The 27,348-nt window shown below is 43.0% G+C and overlaps 1 protein-coding gene across 2 annotated transcripts in view; it reads right to left on the bottom strand.

The window, feature by feature from the left end:
- The window catches only part of DIAPH3 (diaphanous related formin 3), a 979,498-nt gene that overhangs the window by 172,082 nt on the left and 780,068 nt on the right, over positions 1-27,348 (bottom strand). The window contains exons 26-27 of one of the 2 annotated variants that reach the window (XM_075336836.1): positions 1,047-1,142; positions 602-661 (exon numbers count right to left, since the gene is read on the bottom strand). In XM_075336836.1, the coding sequence (XP_075192951.1) occupies positions 602-661; positions 1,047-1,142 (156 nt within the window). The remainder of the gene's footprint in view (positions 1-601; positions 662-1,046; positions 1,143-27,348) is intronic. The other variant, XM_075336837.1, reaches the window with a different exon arrangement.

Here is a 27,348-nt window from a genome sequence, read left to right as displayed (position 1 = left end):
ATAGGCAGGAGTGATCAAACCTGCTTAGAAATCAGTATATGCCATGAAACATCAGAAAGTGAATATCCTATATGTTCGGCATTGTGTATGAAGTGAAATGAATGCTGCAGAACAGACATTTTCACTATTTTATACCTGAGTGGTAAAGTCCGTGCGCACTACCTGCTGTTTCTCTCATAGTAAGCCTTTAATGCAGTGTGTTTTTAGTGTAAAAAACATATATTAAACAGTTCTTGTATGATCAGAGTTGTGAAGAGAGCTTTGTGTCATTAGCTGGAGGAGAGGTTAAGATCTGGAGCCATATATTACGGTTATTGAGACATTATGTTACCAGTTACCCTGAAAGCCTGTTATAAAGTACAGTACACGCAATATAAAGCATATTATTAATACATTTATGTATCTTTTATACATGCAAAATGGGTAATAACCATGCACGAAAGCCAAAGCAGCATGCAAAGCACGGGGAGAGGAGACTTATCGGAAAGACCGGAAAGGTGCAGGTAGTGTCATTGTCTTTACAGTGAACCTGAAGCAAAAATCATATATCAGCAGAATAAAGATAGACATAAGCCTGTAATGCATGAGCAGTTTCCATTACCATGGTTACAAGGCTTTAGAATAGGCCTCTCTGATGACGGACTCAGATTATCCTGTATATCTGGGAAAAACCAGAGAGAGATTTTATATACAATACTTTCCATACAAATGCTGGTGTACCAGCGGAGAATGTGATCCTGCGGCACAACCTATTTAATCATATTAACATATACCCTGGAGAGATAACGTACATATGGTTTGGGAGATGAGCCTCGTCATAATCAGCAGCTTATGTGAAGTTCAGTGCATTGGTAGGCAAAGTGGTAGTGACACCAGCCACCAGGAATTAACGTCTTTCCTGACATTTGTCATTGCGCAGACAAGGATTACGCTCACTGCTGGCACTTTAAGCACTTCTTCCCGGTAGCTCGGGATTTATGATGAATGTTTTAGGAGCACATGCTGAGAAATCTGCCTTGGAACAGAGGAAGAGGTATTGTAGTCACCTTTAGGCCGCGGAGTCCGTTTTCTCCGGTCTCGGAAAGCTGCTCCGGATTGCAGGGCCTCCAGCAGGCTATCCATCACTCCAGTCTCCTCACCCTCTGCAAACAGAAAAAAAACAGATTGAGGGAATTCCATCAGCCGCCGGGTTACCATAGAAATGTCAGACATACGGACAGATAAAAAAGATCACTCTGTTATGACTAAAACCAGCAATTTTAAAACTAGACAAGCCTTTAACCGGCTCATACATCATCCTTTTCTTAATAAAATCAGTCTCATTTCGTTTGGCTCCTGCTATCTAGTAAAGTGGACGAAAGTTCAATTGATTTACTTCAGGCCGCAGGCTTTACAGCCAGTGACAGTAATCTCAAAAGGAATATGGCTTCTGTCTTATCTTCAGTTTTTTCTGAACCCTGCGAGCTAAGGTCACTCATAAATCATATGTCCCTGGTGAAAAACTGTAACTTCATCGCTCCCTAAAAAGGAATCAACTGTAGTTATATCTGACTTAACACAACCCAAAGGCGTGAAAATGTAACCGCGGCTCCCCCTGCGCACCTTCATCTTCATTAGAGTCCTCTGATGTATTTATAAAAACGCATTTAATTATTAAAAGTGCCGTAGTGGAGGAAGACCAGGCTGAAATAAATGACTGCTTATACCCCGACACAGCAGCACCCCTGGCCAACGTCTACCTTTTCCAATGGACGCAGTTTTATGAATAGTTTATGCACAGAACAAGGGCAAATTAATGGACCTGCACTGAGTTTAATGCCTAAATGTCTAGACGGGCCAATTATTTATTCATCTCTCATTAGCAGCCATTCATGGAGAGCTTTCTGCTGAAGCACACTATTTGTATTAGTCCGGGCCTCTGTTTCGCCGACTCTTCATCAACAGATGATTTGCTTGATTACAACTAAACTATGCATCCAAAATCCTCCACAAAATAATGAACGTGTCATTTGCATCTCAATGACTGTGAAAGCTGATGACCCAACTGATATCATGGCCACCAGAGCATGGAGACAACATCGAGGGAATCGTCTGAACAGACAGAACTGTGTGATCAGAAAAACATGGAGAACAAATACATTAGCACATACTTGATAAAATGTACGATGAGCAGGATCACACAGAAAATCAAGAAAACAAGGATGTGTCACTGTGAGATTCTTCATGTACGTACAGAGGGAACGAAAGAGACGGTACAATGTTTGTCATTCTGAGAGCTTTATTTTTCACTATTTATAGCCATAAGAGCTCATTTTTTGCAGGAGCAGCTGTATTTTTAACAGTGGTTTATATATGGTAGTATTGATCAAGAATCTGCTGGATTAAGATGAGCTAAATTCATTAACAGACATGCTTCTTGAACTAATCAATATGGTGCATCCTTTAGCTGCCCGTGCACCAGTCAGACACTTATGGCAGCCACCCGTCGGAGAATCTTGCCATTATAATTCTAATCACTAGTGATGTAATGGACATTGAAGCTTTCGGACCAGTATCATATCAAGCCCTTCAATCATAGTCCCACCCGCTTTCCACACACCTGTCTAAAAATGTCAAAAGGTGCCGAAATGTGTAACTTTTCATCTCCAATTCCTAGCGCAAACCACTTTTAGGTATGATATTGACCTGTCCTAAAGATAGGTTATCATCAGTATTAGATTAGTGGGCACCCCATAGATCAGCTGTTCCCCGCTTCTGGCAACCACTACATGTAATCAGTGTATAGAACCAGACAGCACAGTTCTGTACGCCATTTACTGGCCCAAAACACAACAGCCAAGCTCCTACTGAACAGAATAAATAACGGAGCTGTGCTGTCCCCTCCATACACTGCTTACTCCTGGCAGGCTCCTGAGCGGATAACAGCTGACCAGTGGAGTAGGGGTGACAGGTATCAAATCTAATATGAATTATTCTGAGGCTATATTATCATCAAACTAGTGGACAACCCCTCTAATAATTTTTTATGCCAGCAATTTTAAGAGCAGTATGTTTTTTCTTTCTCTTTTGAGAGTAGTGTATGAGGTTTGCTTTTTGATGGATAAGCAGTTATTCTCAGTTGTACTATTTTGATATACCGTATTTTTCGCTTTATAAGACGCACCCCCAAATTTGGTGAAGGAAGAGAGAATTTTTTTTTTTAATGTTAAATGGGGTCCATCTTATAATGCCAGTGTCCGTCTAACAAATCATATAGGGTATATGTCCCTCATAGCCCCCCATCCTAAAATTAGCCCCCTTAATCTGGATATGGCCCCCTTATATTGAATATAGCCCCCTTGTGATGGCACACGTTTCCCTGTGCTGCCTATGGCCCCCTATGGATTGCACACATTCCCCTGTGCTTCCTATGGCCCCCTATGGATTGCACACATTCCCCTGTGCTGCCTATGGCCCCCTATGGATTGCACACATTCCCCTGTGCTGCCTATGGCCCCCTTATGGATTGCATATGTTCCCTTGTGCTGCCTATGGCCCCCTATGGATTGCACACGTTCCCCTGTGTTAGATATCGCCCCCATGCTGCTGCCCAAAGTAAAATAAAACACTCTTTCCTTACCTCCTCCAGCGCTGATCTTCCTCCTGTCTCCCTCCGTGCTTCTGTTCCTCCACTTCCTGGTTCTTGGTGCCGGTCATGTGATCGGCACAGCAGAGTGACTTCATCTCTGCGTGCCTGATCACAGAGGAAGCAGGGACACCGGGGATAAACGCTAGAGGGGGTAAGTAAAGCTTTTTTATTTTAGGATGAGCAGCAGCATGGGGGCCATATCTAACACGGGGGGGCATGTGCCATCACAGTGGGACGCAGGCTCATATAATATGCACCGCTGCCCCAGCCAGTCACTGCGGTGCGGTTGCAGCACCACGGTGATGGACAGCGGCTGTGCATATTATATGAGCGGGAGCAGGAGATCTAACACTGCCGCCCGCAGCGTTCACCTGCCCCCAGTAGCGCTCCAGAGCAGACCCTGCAGTGTGTATATTATATATATATATATATATATATATATATATATATATATATATATATATATATGTATATATATATATATATACACATATATACATATACACACACACACATACACACACCCTCCCCCCCCGTATATTCGGCTTATAAGACACCCCCCCCTACTTTCCCCCAAAGTTTGGGGGAACAAAAGTGCGTCTTATAAAGCGAAAAATACGGTATATATTTTTACATACAGCGTTCACCATATGCTGCAACTATAAATGCGGTGATGCCAACTTTGTATTTCATACAATCATAATACATTTAATACACTACAATATTTAATACACTACAATATTTTATAATGTAGCACATTTATATATTCCTACTTACAAATAAATGCATGCAGTTATGAAAGGCGTCAACCACAAAAGTAGTTATGTTGATCTTTCTGGGTACAAATCAAATTTGCTTTTACCAGCGAGAATGCTGTACGCTATACTGGACACGCAAACAATATATTTATGCTCACACAGCAATCTATGGACAAGTGCGTATACAAAGTTCCATGATCACATAAAATGTACCAAAACCACATGGTCACCAGAAGTCAAACAGAAGCCAGTAGTAGTGGTTACATAATCGCAATTGTGAAGCAGAATTTTCTTTCTCCTGTGAGATATAATGGTAGACCGCCCTGATCTCTCCTGCTATTGTGCAATATAGAACACTTTCAGCTTTCATCTCAAGACAGTCAGGGTAAGAAGAGGAGGTGGTGCATCCTGAGGGTAATTACAAACACCTCTTCAGCTTTCCTTTTACAACTTTGTCATCTCTGCTGCACCCCCCTTACCCGACACCAACGAGATAAAAGCAAATAGTGTTTGTAATCACATTTGATTCTGCTCTATATTACATGATAGCTGCAGCAATTCCAGCGAGGCAGGGCTGTCTATCATTACATCTGACAGGTGAAAGCATAGTCTTTTGAAATCCTGGGGGCGTGTTCATCTTTTTCCTTGCATGAAACCTCCTGCTCACGATTGGTCAATTGCATGCAGGAGAAGAAGTACATGTCCCCAGAAACCAACCACTATTGGGTAATGCCCACTTGGGGTAATAAATTATACCCTAGGCTTTAGAGCTATTACCTCCACAATGGAGAGGAAAAATTAAACAATAAAAATTAGGATTCATTTAGCTCTGCAGCCACTATTCCATGATATGGCCAGTTTAAAATGCTCAAACTGAAGAAAGGTCTTTTTTAAAGGATGAAAGTTGTGACTCAACAGTGAGGAACTCATAATAATATTACTCCTACGGCCACAATTGCACCGCTGAAGTTTTGATATTGTCCTAGCCTGACAGAAAATTTCTAAAATATCATAGATCTTGTAATTGCAAACAAAAAAAAGAGAAAGAATTCTACATTAATCCTGCTATGTAAGATTAATTTGAAAGTCAGGACATTGGCTCTGCCTTACAGAGAAATTCAATTAATAGCGTTAAGACTGAACATGCTTCCACCATGTTTTTGTAATTACAGATAACAATATTTAATTTGTTTAACGGTGGACAGGCGCAGCTTTCACAGCCAGCCGCTTAGTGTGTCGCAAGGAAATGGATAGTACACATTTGTTAAAAGATAGGATCCAATGATGTACAATGCCGAGCAGAGGTAAAAGTCACAGTAAGCACATTCTGTAATTGCACGGAGTAGTGGTAGCGCCATTTACACTGTAAGCAAACTGAAAACTAACACTTTTGCTTTAAACAACATGAAACAGCTCAGGGATCCCTGGATTCATTGTAATTTGCATTTATATGAAGCCGATCATTAAATAAAAATCCCATGGCTCAATTCAACTTTAAATTAGCACATATATTCAGTCAGCAGAATTATACTTTAGAGGAATGCAAACATCCTTTTGCGGGGTGTAATTCTGCTAGGTTGGTTTGACAAGTCTGAAAGATGATTACAGAAGAGGAGCTGATCTGTCCTCGCTATTAGAAATTACACAGAGAAAAAAAACTGCCTGACAGGCAACATGCATGAGCAAATGAAATTCTTAGGAGACCAAACCGCACTGATGAATTTTAAAGACAACTTTCTGAATTTGTAACACAATCCCAAGAGATTCCTACAGAAATAAACTGATCACAAATGATCCTTTAACCCTTGTAGACTAACTGGGAACTCTGTAGCTACCATATACAGTGGATGCGTACTAACTATTTAGCATTAGAATATCTTAAATAGCATGTCCAAATGTCTAAATAACGAAGACACAGTATATGGCATGACGGGATTAAAGAAACCTTCCATAATACCATTGGCAACAAAGTCCACCTTCAAATGTTTAGGAACTTCTCGCACCCGTCTGCTGGATGATTCATCCACTCTTTCACTGCAGTTCTCTCAAACAGCTATTAGGCCTCTTCAATTGGATTGATATCAGGACTAGAGATGAATGAACTTGAACAGTAAAGTTCGGTGTTAGTCGGCGCTCAAGTTGGGAGCTCGGGTGCATTGCGTATGCCAATCACTCGAGCGAGCATCGCTGTGCTCAGGTTCACTTGGTGGTTAGCCCAGTGTGAGCTGATGGCAGTTTCTGAATAGCTCACTGGGGATAAAAAGAGTGTTATTAGATGTAGTGTGTACAAGAAAAAAAAAAATATCTGTCCTCCCTCTCCCGGAAGTGATCCGTTTATGGCTCGCTGTATGTAGGCGGAGAGCTGAACTAGCCAATTAGGGACTTCCAATGGGGTTCACATCAAGTCCGGTTTCTGACCTGAACTTTATCTAAAGCCCGGCTGAACCCACTGAACCGAACTTCAACGGGTCAGCTCATTTCTAATCAGGACTCATTCCTGGCCAAAATAAAATCATTCAATTTTTTTTCCTACTTGATAAAGGCACTTTCGGGATTTATTGCTCTGCACTGTTTGCCTTCTAAACCCTCTGGTTCCTCTGGCTTGCTGTAGTACAAACTAATTGGGCTGTTCAGTCAAATGATATTTATGTCTAAACTTTAGAATAGATCATGAACATGGCATTGGTATGAGTCCGTTGTGTAGTACTCAGTGGTGGGTGAAACACATTGAACTTAACTGCGCAATGCAGCTGCGTTCAATGTTTACATGAGGTTGCTTCCAGAGTCTGTAATAGCTGGTCGAAACCCCATCATATGAATCCCCATCATATTGATGTTGATCCAAAGTAAGCGCAGAGGCAGATGGCCGTATTTTTGGTCAGAGTGCAATCCAACAAAACATCAGATCGTGCTCAGAATAATGTTAGTCGCTTTTTTTCCTCTGATAGTGTTCGAGGAAAAAAAAATCCCTCCATGTCCAAGCTTGATCCAATATTCAAATGACACTCGGCAATGCAAGTGAGTGTGTGGAATTAATCGGAGAATCTGCATAACTGCCCCCATTCTCTTGGATGAAAGAATCTACAGCCGTCAGCATAGATCAACAATATCATTGGATTGGAAGAAAACTGAGAATCTGCATTTACACTCCTAAATGGGTGTGATAATTTGCAAGAGTCAGTGACATTGTCAATACTCTGCAAATTTTGTGCATGAACATGACTGCTTCCCACAGGTCAATGCGCCTCAAGCCAGGTGAACGCTTACTGACTTCAGAGGAGCACAGCGCATGTCTGGAAGCAAGAAGCAGCTTGACGTCAATGGATAAATGCTGGTGATTTGGGGGACCTGGCAGGCTCCCTTTAACATTCTGGGTCTTACTGAAACCAGCGTCCAGCAATCAGAGACCTCCATTTCTGTCCTCTTGTATTGTATGCTTACATTTTTCAAAGACCCAGAGACCGTAGAACAGACAAGGAGGAAGTTTTGGTATGCATCTTTAACCTATATGTGCTTTCAGGTCATCCCCTCCAGTACCATCACTTATCTTTCCTTCTTTTAAGGTCCACACTGTCAGACGTTTTAATTCCCTCTCCCTTTGATTGGCAGTTGTGTTCCGCCTTTCAAGTCTCTCCTACCTGGATCACTTTGCCACCTAGCATCCTCATTTTTTAGCATGTGACATTCCCACTCATCTTGGGGGGACTTTAACATCCCTATTGATGACCCGCTCTTACCATCTCCCACTTATCTGTCTTCTCTAACCTCCTCTCTAGACCTTTAACAGCTAACTCTCAGTCTGAACATGGGAATACACTGAACCTAGTCTTCTCCTGTTTCTGCTCAGTGCAAGATCTTACTAACACCTCTCTCTCACTCTGACCATAATCTTCTTTCCTTCTCTGTTAATATCAGTTACCCTGCTCAAGAAACCCTGACTTACCACACTTACAGAGATCTGTGTGCCATCAATGCCCAGCTACTTATGAACAATCTACAGTGATTGTTGGGCCAAACCTCCTCCCTCATGTTCCAATTCAATATGAAACCTAACAAAACACTGGAAAGTGCCCATGATTAATCTGAACCCCCTACACACACAATAGCTCCTAACAAACATTTGTAACCCAGGCACATGCTTCAAACACATTTTCTCAGGGTTCCAAATCAGCCGAACATCTGTGAAGAAAATGCCTTTTGGACGAAGATTACATCCATGATGAGTTTATTCTTAAAATATATAACTTGGCTCTTCCCCTCTCCAAACAAGCCTATTTTAAACAGCCTTGTCACCTTCGAGGGTGCACCAAAGCTCCCACATTTGCATACAAATTAAAATTAAGTTATTTTCTCAGGCACTGTACCAGTAAGATACAGTGCCAGTATGGTTTTTCTAGGGGCCAAGTTTCTACAACTGTATAATCATTTAAGACACATTTTGGGGGTGATGGACTCCTTTTAATTTTAGATCACCTAGGGGACTTACAGTGTATATACTGTAGTATATAGATAAAATTATGGTCTACTATAAAGCCTACCTGATGGCTGAGCTTCACAGGAGAACATAGCAGGTCCCTGACGGCCAAAAAACCCCATTGCCATGCAAGTGTGTCATGAAGGGGAAAAGGCAATAGTAAAATATAAAATTCATGTGCTGATGCTCAATCCCATCATCATTTGTCAGCTAGGAGACCTCGTACACTAAATGATCGGCAGGTTCGGCCAGCTTTAGTCTGGTGTGTATACTATTTTAGAATGCAGCTAACAAGCAATAGTTCTGATTACAGCGTCAGTTAACAGTAACAGTAACAATTTCTGCTTTCAGCAAATTCCCGTTTTCTAACCTTACTTGGATCAGATCTCCAAAAGTAATCGCTTTCTCTTAGTTTACAGCTGTTTGGCAAACATTAGACAAATTCTCTCACGCGGCTTAACCACAAAGGGGTAAACTAGAGCTTAAAATTAATGAGCATTAGAAAGAGCAGACATATAGCTGCAGGACATCAGACATGGTGGTCAGACAATCATTGGCTTTACATTGTCCAGCTTTCTTTTTACGCAACAAACACCAATGTCATCTCTATCAGCATCACAGCTAGTATAGAAGAAGATTTACAAAGGGAAAGGTAGTAAATTTAATTTTCATAAATATTGGGGCCTGAGTGGCTGAAATGCTAAATGCTGCACCACAATGAATGGAAACGTATGTCTAAGCTTTACAAAACTAAAATGAGCCAGAGTACTGTGACTTCGGGGTACTTCGCATGCTGCGACATCGGTAGCTGATGCTAGCGATGCAGAGCGCGATAGTACCCGCCCCCGTCGCACATGCGATATCTTGTGATAGCTGCCGTAGCGAACATTATCGCTACGGCAGCTTCACACGCACTTACCTGCCCTGCGACCCGCCTCCTTCCTAAGGGAGCGGGTTGTGCGGTGTCACACGGCAGGTGGCTAATAGAAGCGGAGGGGCGGAGATGAGCGGGACGTAAACATCCCACCCACCTCCTTCCTTCCGCATAGCCGGTGGAGGCAGGTAAGGAGATGTTCCTCGCTCCTGCGGCTTCACACACAGCGATGTGTGCTGCCGCAGGAATGAGGAACAACATCGTATCTCCTATTGGTGCGACATTATGAAAATGATCGACACTACACAGATCGCCGATTTACGACGCTTTTTCGATCGTTTATCGGCGCATCTAGGCTTTACACGTTGCGACGTCGTTACCGGCGCCGGATGTGCGTCACTTTCGATTTGACCTCGATATCGCAGTAGCGATGTCGCAACGTACAAAGTACCCCTTGATCCTAAAAATGTAAGCCTTGAGCTCTTGTACATTGGGCTTAACTTATAAAATGCCCTAATGAATGGCGATATCCTAAGTAACAACTTATGGACTAAATGTCTGCAAAATTGTAACTGGTGCAAATGGTGGTTTCTTAGATTCTCTTATAAGCAAAAAACCTTCATGAAAAAAAGTTTAGAAAATTAGATTAGGTTAACTAAGTCTACCATAATAAAGTCTCGTATTTAATGGACAACATAACCTATATCTAAGCTTAAAATGGTTTTCCCAAGAACAAAGTTAAATTTAAAGTTAATTTTAATCAATAGATCTTGGAATAATAATAAAATTTGAGGGTGTTTTTAAATCTGTTTATGGTCTGGTCTGATCATACCACAGCTCCTGGGCCGGAGAGGACACAAAAGAGTATAAAGACATTACAGCATGGGATCATAGCGAATTCTTTTTGTGAGGTAAAACATTTTTCTGTCTGTTTTTAAAAAATGTTTTACCTCCAAAAAAGAATTATTTGCGATCCTGTGCTGTAGTGTTTGTACATATTTTTTTGCTTCCTCCCCTGCTAGGAGATGTGATATGATCAGGCCATGTTCCTGTACAGTCAGACATGGCCATTACACAGTACCTAGAAGGGGTACATATTATAACATTATCTCAACACAGGAGCTTTTTTTTTTGCTAAAACATTAAATTGTGGAACTTATTATTCAAAGATCTATTGATTAAAATGAACTGTGTTTGTACTACTTATGGCACCACGATATGAGAGTGTTCCAGAGATTACCATGTAATGTAAAAATACTTTGCTTTCTCAGTCAAATGTCGCCGAAAAGATTTGGGGCAGTTGACAAAGAAAGAAGAGCAATTCTTTGCTTTACTTTGGTCTTTTAAGTATTTTTTGAAAGCTGTGAAAACAGGACACACTAAACCTGCGGTATGTGACATCGGTGAAGAACGTAGTGGTAGCAATCTTCTGTCATGTGTAGACAATGTAGTAGTGGATTAAGTATATCACTGTTAATGTAAAATGTAATTATTAATGTAAATATTCTCACCACCAGGGGCAAAAGCAAAGCTACCACTGTAGCAGCTAGAAGGATTGCAGCATCGGGGCAGACGAGACACAGCAGGATTGTCCGCATTTGGCTGTTTTCATTATAGTGGTACCATTCACTCACTAAGTAGTGGTAATATGTATTCATGGTTTGGCAGTATTATTTAACTCTAATATATCATTGGTTAGTAAACCTATGATAAATATTTGCTCCTAGTATAGCAGTATAAGCACTTATGATTAACACTAGAAGTCCCAGAAATTTCGAGCTCCCCCCTGAAGTCCCGAAAGAGGGTCAAATGACTGATGATAAACTGAATAAAACTAACTAGAAACTAAATGGCTAAACTCAATGGAAAACAACAACCTCCTGTGTTGCGACAGTAATGGCCTTAATTACAGAACAAAAGACGGTGATTATAGGATGTTAGCTAAAATCCTTCAGGTCATTCGACCCATCTCTGGGTTCCAAAGGTAGAGATGTTAAATGACCCCTCTCTGGGACTTTTAGTGTTAAAGAGGTTGCCCACTTTATCATTAGTTTAACAAATCTGTTAGGATCACACCTACGTGGCACTTACTAATATGCAAGTATTCGAGTACGTGCTCATGATCTGGACATGCTGTGTCCTGGTCCCCGATCAGGGTTCGGGCCACTGTGGTCTCTCTGTTTTTCTTGCAGAGAACACTCGCAACACCATAGAAATAAATTAACATGCTGCAGTCAGGGAAGCCGCACTACATGTCAGTTTATGCTCTGGGAAAAACCATCACAGTGGGCATGGGATTTCTAGAAACCCCCTCCACTGTGCTAGTAGTGTACAACACAGCATTTTTGACGCAACGAAAACAAGCTGCATCCAAAACGCTGTGGACACGCAGTCTGACAGGTTCTCCTCCTGTATGTACTATTGTAGCTTTCCCCAACAGACTAAACAGTTCTGTCTAGCTTTTGATGAAGGATCATGTGACCAAACCAGTCCATCAGCCTTCTCCAATAGAAACACTTCATATTAGTAAGCCGTTTTTAATTAGAGGAGACTATTGGACAGGTGTGGTCACATTTTCATCCATTAGCAGCCATTGTATGAACAGGAGAGCTGTGCACTATTGGGGGAAGGCTGCATTAATAAGTGCAGGAGGAGAACCTGTAACACATACATTAGTAAGTACCAAAAAATCATCTACTAATGAAAATAAAGAAAACGTAGTCAATCCCTTTAAGGGGTTTGGTCCATATATAATATTTAATTTTGGTTTCATGTTTTAAAAAAATACCCAAAGAACTAAGTTAAAATGTAGCTTCTCACAATGTAACTCCCAATTTTTGTTTATGGAGATAGAAAAAACAACATACTGTACATTAATGGCTAATGAGATCGTGAGATAAAGGCAGGTTCTATGTGAAAACACTTTCTGATCCTGCAATTCTGATAGAACTATTCAGTCTGATGTGGGTCTGTGTGCCTTTCATTTTTCTTTTTTTGATACAGTACAAGAAGAATAATTATGTGATTTGCTGCTGAAATGCAGCCTCAACATTATGAACAACCATCCTCCGCTCATTAACCACCATCAGTATGGTGTCAGCATCTGACATTTTTACTCCATTCTCGAGCAGTGATTTCAGTTACATCTACATGTCCTTGCCAAGGTTTCATCTTGTTTATTCTTACATCTTTTCCAACTATCAGTTACAAACATTGCAAATCTTCACTTTTTGGAAACACAAGCGTCTCACAGGTTATATTTAGCTTCTTTAAATATTACTTTTAAGCAGGAACTAAAAAATTCAATGTGGCAGTCAATTCTCCTGGCACTTTGTTAGCGCCTTGGTGAGGTCTATACAATATTCACTGAACGGCCACTTTATTAGACACAGAATTGCCGTCTCCTTGCATCATGGATCAGTTTCAGTGTAAATTCACAGTAGAATTGGGAACACAGAACAATCTGAGTGGCGTCACACAGTACGATATATCGGTCGATATGTCGTCGGGGTCACGGATTCCGTGACGCACATCCAGCATCGTTAGAGATATCGTACTGTGTGACACCTCCGAACGACTGTGAACGAGCAAAAACACTCATCTTATCGTTGCTCGTTGACACATCGTTCATATTCATAATATCGTCCCACCTTCTCTGCGCCGGTTGTTCATCGTTCCCGAGGCAGCACACATCGCTCCGTGTGACACCCCGGGAACGACGAACACAGCTTACCTGCGTCCCGCCGGCAATGCGGAAGGAAGGAGGTGGGCGGGATGTTACGTCCCGCTCATCTCCGCCCTTCCGCTTCTATTGGCCAGCCGGTGTGTGACGTCGCTGTGACGCCGAACGTCCCTTCCCCTTCAGGAAGAGGATGTTCGCCGCCCACAGCGACGTCGTCCGGGAGGTAAGTGCGTGTGGCAGGGGGGGTTAACGACTTTGTGCGCCATGGGCAACTAATTGCCCGTGACACACAAACGACGGGGGCGGGTACAATCGCTCGTGCGATCGCACGATAGATCGTACCGTGTGACGCCGGCATTAGTATGAGGCATGGTCATCAGTGCTGCACTAGCCAGGGCCAGTGGTTTAATGACTGCCAGTCTTGCGCAGTTTGCTTATGTGGTGGTGTGGAGAGTATACAGAAAATTGTATGATCAAAGAAAAGTATCCAATGAAAGGAAAATAATAGAAAAGGGGTTAAAGGATGATGGCAAGAATCATTTTGCTGAAGTGGTGGTGCCCTGTCAACAGGCTACCACCGAATTAAATAATGATGCTCTAACATATCCGAATTGACAACTTAACGTTTCTTAGAACACATGGGCAATAATGGAAAACGACTAGCTCGAGTGTCAATGTAAGGGATTCAGAAAGACAAGACTCATGTGGACCAAAAAGTGCAAAAACTACATCACTCAGCAATGTAAAAACAAAGGCTCGCCATATAAATCCAGATTTCTGTTGCTCCCTGCTGATAAGAATATGCACGGATGAGAATTATACAAAAATTTTATTTATATAGCACCGACGTATTTTGCAGTAATTTACAATTTAACCGATGAACCCTTCCTGATGTCAAGAGTTCAGGCTGGTGGAATAAATGGCGTGGCACACGCTTGGTCCTCTGTGGATGGATGTTTGGACAGTATGTGTCATATATACTAATCTGTTTCCTTTCTATTTAGAAAGGTTTCTTTAAGTATATAACAAATGTACACCAAGTAATGAACAGAAAACTATTCTTCGAAAACTTGACAAACCTCACACTTAACAGAACATATAGAAATGCTGTACGGAGATGATTCTGTTATCAAATACACATTCTTTTAAAACTGGTTTTCTTCAAATCACTTTCACGGGGACAAATTGTTCATCAAAACAACAGTATACCGTAATATGATATTGCTAAGGTGTACGAGTTTTTAAAAAACTCATTGTCACGTCCATCACTGTTCCGCATGGAGTTTATTGGACTTCAAAATGGTTATAACTAGCCAGGCCACCTTTCAAGTCTGAAAAGTGAATTTGACTTCCACATCTATTACTTAAGTAAAGGAGAAATCAGGTTCTTCTCGGAGAAGCACCTAACCAACTGTTATTGGAGTATGTGGCAGATTTTACAATTCACGCTTCAGACATGTAATTACACTTGATATTCTTGAGAAAGTGATTCTGTCAGATCTGTTGACAAGAAAAAAACTTGTAAAACTTGTAAAAATGGTAATTTCTTCAAATCCTTGTCCTATATTCTGGTTCTCTAAAGCACAGTTCTGATACTTCTGACTTTTACGCTCTAACTCCTCACATCTGTACAGGTTTCAGAACTCTAATCCATAGACAGATATTCAGTATTAAATAAGAGCTCAGCCAGTATATGATACTATGATGGTATAATGTCAAGACTGACACTGAGCTCTTATGTGACTTAAATCTTAATGGCCGCTCAATCTATCACATATGAAGAGAACACAACTGGTGCTTAAAGCGGTTTGCCATTTTCAGAAAACCCTGTGCCCTCAGACTGCAGTTTGTTTTAAAACAAAAAAGACCCCTATGGTTTACTTACCCTACTGGGGTCCAACATCGAGTCTCCACTGCTGCCTCTGGGGTCTATTACTGTGTGCAGCACTGAAGGGAATAAGTGACTTTAACAGTCCTGCCCCATTTGGCTGCTTAGCTGTCGATGTAATGGCAGCGTTGCAGACAATGACGTTTCAATCATCATCAATTTACATACGAGTTCTAACTGCTTATTTCACAGACGTTGTACCCATTATGGTCTATGGAGCGGTAGACATGTCCGTGTATTTTTCTGCACCAAGTGTTCTGCATAAAATCACTGAGACATGTCTGATTTTGATCCAAAGTCATGTGGCAAGCCTCATTAAAGGGTCGATATCTTCAGGATTGCTACATTACAGATGTGGTGGCAGAGAGCAAGGCCTTTTACGTCTGAATAGGCTATTTGCATGATTCTAATTCACGTCAAGGATCAAGTCTATGGGTCCATGAGGAAAAAAAGTAAAATAGTACAGCACTCAATGCCATCAGTACGTAGCCCATTTTTCACATACTGTTGATACTAGGAGCTTGAGAAATCTTCATCAGTTTTTTTTTTTTGCTTCATACAAGGAAAACTGATGAAGCTCTGATGATAAAAAACTGAGGCACTGATGAAACTCAGACCATTTTGTACATATAACAAAAATCACTGATGCCTATCATGAGCCCATACGGACACCAGCAGCAGAAACTCAACACTGGACCCAGGAGAGGATGAGTACAGCATTGTTTGCTGAAGAGAAATTTTAAGGGTCTTATGTAAATGTATATTTTTTTGAGGACATTTACAGGCCACATGGCAAAGATGAGGCCACATGCCAAAGATGGGTCATTCCACATCAAGTGGACCAGTTTTAAAAATCGTCCCCACTCGACCTTCTCCGATTTTGTTGAAAATTTTATAAGGATGTACATGTATGTTTGAAAAGAGATTCTGTAAATTTTTAGGGCCAGATCTCAAATACAGTGGGCACTGTTGACCTTTCATTGGAGGTTCCACCATGCCTGCAGCTTCAGCTAAGAGGATTTTGCAAACTTTGGCACATAGCCATTAGAGTTCTATACTGGCTATGATGCTGAAATTTGGCATACTAGCTCAACTTTTGCTGCCAAACACGATAAAATTATTACCGGCTGTGACAAAACAATATTTCGGCCGTAATTTTGTGTCAAAGTAGCTTGTAAAACGTGTCGCATAAAATGTATGCCTAACTTTGCCCATATATAACTTAAGACCATAAACCAATAGTAACTGGTGCTTTGCCCTGTACACCAAACATCTACATGACTTTGCATTGCTGCAATATCACGGTCACAGCATATGTATTTGTGGAAATATTCACACCCACATATGATGAAAAACTTAAACCGAATTTTACCTATTCTTAGGTCAAATTTCTCAAAAAAGGGTACCCCTAAAATATATTAATTCTGATATTATAAAGAGCACATTTTTCTCTACAAGGATCATTGTTGTTTTTTTTTGGGGTCTCTCAGTTTAAGAAAAGAAAAATGCCACTGAACATGGTGTTATTTATTAATACGCAATGAATGGTAACTGCACTATTCAAACCCTTGCGTTGGTCCATAGTGGTTATACCACAACCAATTCCCTAAGAATTAGTATTATAATCCTATTAAGAATTGTAATAATGCTGTCTTTCAAGAATTGGCAGCCCCATCGCCTAGGAGCCATGGCCGATAGCCGTGCAAGGCCAGCCGCTGGCGGTCTCTTTATTGCAGGTTCAGAAGCCTGAGGGTGGGTGTCTTTGCCTAGGATCTCAAGCCATTTAACTTAGCCATTTAGCTTCACCATTTAACTCCTTGAAGTAAATTACAAATGGGTGTACTGTAGCTTGACTATTTTCCCAGTGGAAACCTTGAATGGCATCTTGAACAAAAAATGAGTAATTTTCAGCAAAGTCCATAAGAATCACAAGCTCTCCAGGTCTCAGATTTTCCTTCAACGATTTCAGATAGCAACTTTGAAACTTGGTGATGTAGTGATGGCTACAAAGTTTAGAAATTTTCAAAACCAATTCTTCAATGAAATCTTTATAGTCAGTTGTTTGGTATCAAGCGTGTCTCGATCAGTGTGAATCCATTGTTTGAACTCAATAATATCTTCAGGGTCACTGTTGACAAACACATTGACTAGAAATTCTTTTAAAACTTCAGGACCTGGGCATTTATCACAATGGCCAAGCATACAGTCCTTGGATTCAATTCCACAGACCATTTTGCATATGAGCTCTTTGTAGTCATCATTGATTGGGCATGCTGCAAGCATTAGTTTGACATTTTGGTGAATGGTACACACACAAACGGAATGTGTTCAAGCAGATCCAATGGTTATGCACCACTTTGGCCAAAGCTCACAAAACTTGGAAAATCCAATTTCAGGGCCATTCCGATCCCGGTAGGCAAGAAACATTTCCCTCATATTGCTCAGTAATAGTCGCTTTTGCATCTGCTTTTTTTCTCCTGCTATTCGAACTGATACATAGTCTTTTTACCAGGGCACATTCGACTGAATTCATCATCCTCAAAAAATGCCTGCACCTTTTTCTTCACAGATTTTTTTATTTTTTAATATATAGATATCATATTTTATTACATCAAAAAACCTCCTGACGACGCGAGAGGCGAAATGCGCGTTGAGGTGCTGGGCGTTGTGTTTCACCACTCTGGATCTCTATCAATGATAATTTTTCTCCTTTGCTTACCCTCCAGCTAAAACGGTAACTTCATTGGTTACCTAGGTATCAGGCCAAACGCCCCACTCTATGAGTCTTATGGGTTGTATTACATGGTGACATACTTACTATATGAAATATTAATTGTCCAATTTTGCAGCCACTTAAGCCATAGTTTGTGTGGTTGGTGTTGGCTGTTTACTTTATGATGTGAATGCATATGGACTTTATTTATGCTGTGAGAGGTATATGAGGTTTTCACCATGAATTTTTGATACCAGATATATTTATATTGATAATTGTATTATGATTGTTCCACAACGCACCAGGTTGGTTCTGGATGGTTTTATGGGGTAGGGAATTTTATATTCTGTGAGCACCAGCACTTTATGTTTTTTGATGTAATAAAATATGATACATATTAAAAAATAAAAAAAATCTTATAATCACACATGTGCTTGATATATTATTGTGACATTTATATGAGCAGCGCTCTTTCTTTGTCGGTGTACATGTCTTAATCAGTGAGATCTGCTCTAAATATAGATACGATATGGATCTGTATCCTCTTTTTTGGTTTAAAACCTTTTTCTTCACTTCCTCAGAAACTTTCTTGCCACACTTGATTGTAAGTAAGGCTAAGACCCCATGTTCACATTTAAACTTCCGAGCTTGTTTGACCATTCGTTCAGAGACACCGAATTCGTCTGATATAGCCTTAATGGACCAACTTTTAGGTGCCAATGTCAAGATTTGGACCTTTTCTGCCCGACTGGACACCTGAGGCTTTGGCTTCAAATCTGCCAAAAGGTGATTGTAATCCAGACACATTTTGCACTGTGCTGTTTTTGTTTGCTCAATGTCTTTTGGCTCAAGCCCTCCAATTGAAGCAATCTTGCTAGAAAATGCATTTTGTACGTGGCTTATCTTTCTCCTTGCGTATCCAAGTGAATCCCGCTGGCTTACTGTTGGTTATTTCAGAGGAGAGATGCCAATGGATGTTAAGCTTGAATTTAGACTTTCAGAAGAACCTTCCATTCTATCTGGATCTGATTCAGAGGAAACTGGATCAGCTGATTTTTTCCTGTTAGCAAATTCTTTTCGACATGATGCACACATCTTCTGGCCAGGCTTCACATCATTCTTTGTAAATTCGTTCACCTGGTCAGCTGCTAACAAATTGATAGCTCGCAAATTCTTATTGGTGTTATGACCTTTCTTCCCAAAAGGATCGCAACACGATTTTTGCAAATGCTCATATTTGGTCAAGAATGAAGCTTCATGGTGTAAACAGATTTGTGAATGTTCGTCAAAATTTAGTCCCACTCGACGATGCAGCAATTTCTGTTCATCCAATCCAAAGCTTGTAAACAATTTCAACTCATCCTTGGTATGGGTGAATGTCTTAAGCCTGCTTTACACGTTGCAATTTCGCATACGATATCGTATGCGATTTGCAACGCCCCCATCCTATGTGTGGCACGTTCAATTTGTTGAACGTGCCGCACAAACGATTAACCCCCGTCACACATACTTACCTTCCATACAACCTCGATGTGGGCGGCAAACGTCCACTTCCTGGAGTGGGAGGGACGTTCGGCATCACGCGGCAGGCAGCCAATAGAAGCGGAGGACAGAGCTGAGCGGGACGTAAACATCCCGCCCACCTCCTTCCTTCCGCATTGTGGGCCGGGAGACGCAGGACGCAGGTTAGATCTGTTTATCGTTCCCGGGGTGTCACACACTGCAATGTGTGATACCCCGGGTACGATGAACAATCTGACGTGCAATTCTAGAGAAAGGTACGATGTGTATGCGATGAACGTTTTAACGTTCAATCGCAAGTACCTGTCACACACTGCAATGTACCTTACGATGCCGGATGTGCATCACTTACGACGTGACCCCGCCGACACATTGTAAGATACATTGCAGCGTGTAAAGCAGGTTTTAAGGTGGCACTTCGAATTGTTCGCAAGGCCGATAGAGCACTGGGCCGATTCTTCATCAATTTCATTCTTTATCGCTAAAAAATAAATAATATATGCATTAAAATGTAACAATGGTCAATAACTTTTCATAAATAAAAAGGTTTATAAGTTTTTGATTATAATAGACATTGCTAGCAACAATACAACTCTGCAACATGTGATAAGAATCTGAAAATCAAACACAAAATCAATGCATTACGCGCATAAACACCATGTTCAGTGGCATTTTTCTTTTCTTAAACTGAGAGACTCCAAAAAAAAAACAACAATGATCCTTGTAGAGAAAAATGTGCTTTTTATAATGATATCAGAACTGATATATTTTAGGGGTACCCTTTTTGAGAAATTTGACCTAAAAATAGGTAACATTCGGTTTTTTAAGTTTTTCATCATACAGTGCCTACAAGTAGTATTCAACCCCCCTGCAGATTTAGTAGGTTTGATAAGATGCAAATAAGTTAGAGCCTGCAAACTTCAAACAAGAGCAGGATTTATTAACAGATGCATAAATCTTACAAACCAACAAGTTATGTTGCTCAGTTAAATTTTAATAAATTTTCAACATAAAAGTGTGGGTCAATTATTATTCAACCCCTCGGTTTAATATTTTGTGGAATAACCCTTGTTTGCAATTACAGCTAATAATCGTCTTTTATAAGACCTGATCAGGCCGGCACAGGTCTCTGGAGTTATCTTGGCCCACTCCACCATGCAGATCTTCTCCAAGTTATCTAGGTTCTTTGGGTGTCTCATGTGGACTTTAATCTTGAGCTCCTTCCACAAGTTTTCAATTGGGTTAAGGTCAGGAGACTGACTAGGCCACTGCAACACCTTGATTTTTTCCCTCTTGAACCAGGCCTTGGTTTTCTTGGCTGTGTGCTTTGGGTCGTTGTCTTGTTGAAAGATGAAATGACGACCCATCTTAAGATCCTTGATGGAGGAGCGCAGGTTCTTGGCCAAAATCTCCAGGTAGGCCATGCTATCCATCTTCCCATGGATGCGGACCAGATGGCCAGGCCCCTTGGCTGAGAAACAGCCCCACAGCATGATGCTGCCACCACCATGCTTGACTGTAGGGATGGTATTCTTGGGGTCGTATGCAGTTCTATCCAGTCTCCAAATGTCACGTGTGTGGTTGGCACCAAATATCTCGATTTTGGTCTCATCAGACCAGAGAACCTTGAACCAGTCTGTCTCAGAGTCCTCCAAGTGATCATGAGCAAACTGTAGACGAGCCTTGACATGACGCTTTGAAAGTAAAAGGTACCTTACGGGCTCGTCTGGAACGGAGACTATTGCGGTGGAGTACGTTACTTATAGTATTGACTGAAACCAATGTCCCCACTGCCATGAGATCTTCCCGGAGCTCCTTTCTTGTTGTCCTTGGGTTAGCCTTGACTCTTCGGACAAGCCTGGCCTTGGCACGGGTGGAAACTTTCAAAGGCTGTCCAGGCCGTGGAAGGCTAACAGTAGTTCCATAAGCCTTCCACTTCCGGATGATGCTCCCAACAGTGGAGACAGGTAGGCCCAACTCCTTGGAAAGGGTTTTGTACCCCTTGCCAGCCTTGTGACCCTCCACGATCTTGTCTCTGATGGCCTTGGAATGCTCCTTTGTCTTTCCCATGTTGACCAAGTATGAGTGCTGTTCACAAGTTTGGGGAGGGTCTTAATTAGTCAGAAAAGGCTGGAAAAAGAGATAATTAATCCAAACATGTGAAGCTCATTGTTCTTTGTGCCTGAAATACTTCTTAATACTTTAGGGGAACCAAACAGAATTCTTGAGGTTTGAGGGGTTGAATAATAAATGACCCTCTGAATAAACTTTTCACAATTTAAAAAAAAAAAAAGAAATAACATTCTTTTTTGCTGCAGTGCATTTCACACTTCCAGGCTGATCTACAGTCCAAATGTCACAATGCCAAGTTAATTCCGAATGTGTAAACCTGCTAAATCTGCAGGGGGTTGAATACTACTTGTAGGCACTGTATGTGGGTGTGAATATTTCCACAAATACATATGCTTTGACCATGATATTGCAGCAATGCAAAGTCATGTAGATGTTTGGTGTACAGGGCAAAGCACCAGTTACTATTGGTTTTTGGTCTTGAGTTTTACCGTATTTTTCGGACCAAAAGACGCACTTTTTTCCCCCCAAATGTTGGGGGAAAGTTGGGGGTGCGTCTTATGGTCTGACTATAGGGCTGCGGCCGGGAATGAGGGTGCTGCGGTGGAGCGGGTCATCGGGGGCACGAGCAGGCTGTAGCAGCCTGCTGTGACCACATGGGCCCGCTCATTACATATGCACGCCCATCCTCCCGCCCATCTCTCAGCGCAGAAGCCGGCGCTGACAGGTGGGCAGGAGGACGAGCGGGGACGCGCGCATAGTAAAGAGCCGGTCCGCATGATCACCCTTGGCAATTACAGCCTGGAGTGATCATGTGCGGCTGTATTCACTGCCCCCCGCGTGGCGTCGTCGTCGTCGTCGTCATCAGCGCGGGGTGCAGTGAATCAGTGTACTCACCCGTCCCCGTGTGTGGAGCTGTCCCCCTGCAGCACGCGATGTCTTCCTGTCTGTGCCGGTCAGCTGATCGGCACAGACAGGAAGACATCGCGATGCTGCAGGGGAACGGCTCCACACACACAGGTCAGCGGCGCAGAGAGGAAGATGATCGGTGTTGCAGGGAGTGAGGAACAGGTGAGTATAAACGTTTATTTTTTTTCTCTGTGCTATAGGATACAGGCCATATATCAGGATGGTATATGAGCACGATGGGGGCATATAGCAGGATGGGAGTATATGAGCAGGATGGATGGGGGGTATATGAACAGGATGGGGGTACATGAACAGGATGGATGGGGAAATATGAGCAGGATGGGGGTACATGAACAGGATGGATGGGGGAATATGAGCAGGATGGGGGTATGTGAACAGGATGGGGATATATGAACAGGATGGATGGGGGTATATGAGCAGGATGGGGGTATATGAGCAGGATGGGGGTATATGAGCAGGATGGGGGTATATGAGCAGGATGGGGGTATATGAGCAGGATGGGGGTATATGAGCAGGATGGGGGTATTTGAGCAGGATGGGGGTATATGAGCAGGATGGGGGTATATGAGCAGGATGGATGGGGGAATAAGAGCAGGATGGATGGGGGGTATATCAATAGGATGGGGGAATATGAACAGGATGGATGGGGGAATATGAGCAGGATGCTGGAATATGAGCAGGATAGGGGTATATGAGCAGGATGGGGGTTTATAGCAGGATCATATACAAGGCAGGAGGATCATTACCAGGATGGGGAACCTTAGTATAGAATTTGGGGACATTACCCCCATAACAGTGTCAGCAGCAGATCCTCGCCCCATAACAGTGTGTCATGACCACATTTTTTTGCTTAAAGTTTTATTTTTCCTATTTTCCTCCTCTAAAACCAGGGTGCGTCTTATAGTCCGGTGCGTCTTATAGTCCGAAAAATACGGTATATGGGCAAAGTTAGGCATAAATTTTATGCGACACGTTTTACAAGCTACTTTGACACAAAATTGCGGCCGAAATATTGTTTTGTCATAGCCGGTAATAATTTTATCGTGTTTAGCAGCAAACGTTGAGCTAGTATGCCAAATTTCAGCATCATAGCCAGTATAGAACTCTAATGGCTATGTGCCAAAGTTTGCAAAATCCTCTTAGCTGAAGCCGCTGCCTTGGTGGAACCTCCAGTGAAATTTCAACAGTGCCCAATGTATTTGAGATCTGGCCCTAAAAATTTACAGAACCTCTTTTCAAACATACATGTACATCCTTATAAATTTTCAGCAAAATCGGAGAAGGTCGAGTGGGGACCACTGGTCCACTTGACATGGAATGACCCATATCTCAAGCTGCTTGTATGCACAATGAAAGTACTGCACATGTGAAAACATCAGCAATATATCTGAAAAGGATATCTCAGAGAGAACCCACTTCACAGTGTGGCTACTGGGACAATCATTCTCTCTGCAAAAGGCTGATTTTGCCAATGGAATTTCAGTCAGCCATGTATTTCTCCTGTGAAAGCCACTGGAGCGAAAATGAAAATATTCACGGTGGCTAAGCAAATATATATAATACAAGGATAGCTTGATTTAGCCAATATATGGGTTCATTCCTGTAGAGAGGTGGGACCATTTAGGATCCCTTCTGAAAGATCAACTCTTTCCCAGTCACTGCACTAGTTGTTACTGATCTGCTTCAAAAAAATAAAGCTATCACTCTCACCCCCAAAGCTCTCCACACTGCTGCACTCAAGTCCTCTTCATTCTGCAAATGATCCAAGACAATATCATCCTAATTCTGAACTTTCTACTCCCATCTACAAGACTTTACTTGTGCTACACCAGTAATCTGGAATGCAATACCCCCAAACAGAACAATTAATTCCCAGTTTCCACAGTATTAGAGAGGTACTCCAAGGAGATAAAAAAAAAAAAATCTAACGTCCAAGCCCTCCAAAACTATAAAGATGAGATTCAGAGTGCTGTTCCACACCCTCACACTACCTGTGCAACACTGGAGCTGATCCTTGATGCTCCCCCTTTTATGGGACCTTTCATCACACAAGGGGGTGCGGCCTTCTCCATGCTGTTGGTAACAGCCAGTGCCCAGATGAAGGGAATTTTGTTTACTTACCGTAAATTCCTTTTCTTCTAGCTCTAATTGGGAGACCCAGACAATTGGGTGTATAGGCTATGCCTCCGGAGGCCGCACAAAGTACTACACTTAAAAGTGTTAAGCCCCTCCCCTTCTGCCTATACACCCCCCGTGCTCCCACGGGCTCCTCAGTTTTGGTGCAAAAGCAAGAAGGAGGAAAAAGAATTATCAACTGGTTTAAAGTAACTTCAATCCGAAGGAATATCGGAGAACTAAAACCATTCAACATGAACAACATGTGTACACAAAAAAACAGGGGCGGGTGCTGGGTCTCCCAATTAGAGCTAGAAGAAAAGGAATTTACGGTAAGTAAACAAAATTCCCTTCTTCTTTTTCGCTCTATTGGGAGACCCAGACAATTGGGACGTCCAAAAGCAGTCCCTGGGTGGGTAAAATAATACCTTGTAAGAGAGCCGTAAAACGGCCCTTTCCTACAGGTGGGCAACCGCCGCCTGAAGGACTCGTCTACCTAGGCTGGCATCCGCCGCAGCATAGGTATGCACCTGATAGTGCTTCGTGAAAGTGTGCAGGCTCGACCAGGTAGCCGCCTGACACACCTGTTGAGCCGTAGCCTGGTGCCTCAAAGCCCAGGACGCTCCCACGGCTCTGGTAGAATGGGCCTTCAGCACTGAGGGAACCGGAAGCCCAGCCGAACGGTAAGCTTCGATAATTGGCTCCTTGATCCACCGAGCCAGGGTTGATTTGGAAGCCTGTGAACCTTTACGCTGGCCAGCGACAAGGACAAAGAGTGCATCCGAGCGGCGCAGGGGCGCCGTACGAGAAATGTAGAGTCTGAGTGCTCTCACCAGATCTAACAAGTGCAAATCCTTTTCACATTGGTGAACTGGATGAGGATAAAAAGAAGGTAAGGAAATATCCTGATTGAGATGAAAGGGGGATACCACCTTAGGAAGAAATTACGGAACCGGACGTAGAACCACCTTGTCCTGGTGAAACACCAGAAAAGGGGCTTTGCACGACAACGCTGCTAGCTCAGACACTCTCCGAAGAGAAGTGACTGCTACTAGAAAAACCACTTTCTGCGAAAGTCGTGAGAGGGAGATATCTCTCATTGGCTCGAAAGGTGGTTTCTGAAGAACCATCAGCACCCTGTTTAGATCCCAGGGTTCTAACGGCCGCTTGTAAGGTGGAACGATGTGACAAACTCCCTGCAGGAACGTGCGTACCTGTGGAAGTCTAGCTAGGCGCTTCTGGAAAAACACAGAGAGCGCCGAAACTTGTCCCTTAAGGGAGCTGAGCGACAAACCCTTTTCCAGTCCAGATTGAAGGAAGGACAGAAAAGTAGGTAATGCAAATGGCCAGGGAGAAAAACCCTGAGCAGAGCACCACGACAGAAAAATTTTCCACGTCCTGTGATAGATCTTGGCGGATGTTGGTTTTCTAGCCTGTCTCATAGTGGCAATGACCTCTTGAGATAACCCTGAAGACGCTAGGATCCAGGACTCAATGGCCACACAGTCAGGTTGAGGGCCGCAGAATTCAGATGGAAAAACGGCCCTTGAGATAGCAAGTCTGGTCGGTCTGGTAGTGCCCACGGTTGGCCGACCGTGAGATGCCACAGATCCGGGTACCACGACTGCCTCGGCCAGTCTGGAGCGACGAGGATGACGCAGCGGCAGTCGGCCCTGATCTTGCGTAACACTCTGGGCAACAGTGCCAGCGGGGGAAACACATAAGGGAGCTGAAACTGCGACCAATCCTGAACTAAGGCGTCTGCCGCCAGAGCTCTGGGATCTTGAGACCGTGCCATGAACATTGGTACCTTGTTGTTGTGCCGGGACGCCATGAGGTCGACGTCCGGCACCCCCCAGCGGCAACAGATCTCCTGAAACACGTCCGGGTGAAGGGACCATTCCCCTGCGTCCATGCCCTGGCGACTGAGATAATCTGCTTCCCAGTTTTCTACGCCTGGGATGTGAACTGCGGATATGGTGGAGGCCGTGGCTTCCACCCACATCAAAATCCGCCGGACTTCCTGGAAGGCTTGTCGACTGCGTGTGCCGCCTTGGTGGTTGATGTATGCCACCGCTGTGGAATTGTCCGACTGAATTCGGATCTGCTTGCCTTCCAGCCACTGCTGGAACGCCTTCAGGGCAAGATACACTGCCCGTATTTCCAGAACATTGATCTGAAGCGAGGACTCTTGCTGGGTCCACGTACCCTGAGCCCTGTAGTGGAGAAAAACCGCTCCCCACCCTGACCGACTCGCGTCCGTCGTGACCACCTCCCAGGATGGGGGTAGGAAGGATTTCCCCTTCGATAATGAAGTGGGAAAAAGCCACCACCGAAGGGAGGCTTTGGTCGCCTGAGAGAGGGAGACGGTCCTGTCGAGGGACGTCGGCTTCCTGTCCCATTTGCGTAGGATGTCCCATTGAAGGGGACGCATGTGAAACTGCGCGAAAGGGACTGCTTCCATTGCTGCCACCATCTTCCCCAGGAAGTGCATGAGGCGCCTCAAGGGGTGTGACTGGCCTTGAAGGAGAGATTGCACCCCTTTCTGTAGTGACTGCTGCTTGATCAGCGGAAGCTTCACTATCGCTGAGAGGGTATGGAACTCCATGCCAAGGTATGTCAGCGATTGGGCCGGTGTCAGATTTGACTTTGGAAAATTGATGATCCACCCGAAACTCTGGAGAGTCTCCAGGGT

This window comes from Anomaloglossus baeobatrachus, chromosome 2, assembly GCF_048569485.1.
Source record: "Anomaloglossus baeobatrachus isolate aAnoBae1 chromosome 2, aAnoBae1.hap1, whole genome shotgun sequence".
In the NCBI taxonomy this organism is placed as follows: domain Eukaryota; kingdom Metazoa; phylum Chordata; class Amphibia; order Anura; family Aromobatidae; genus Anomaloglossus; species Anomaloglossus baeobatrachus.
Note: the sequence above shows the minus strand (reverse complement) of the source record. Positions and strands in the feature narration are given on the sequence as shown.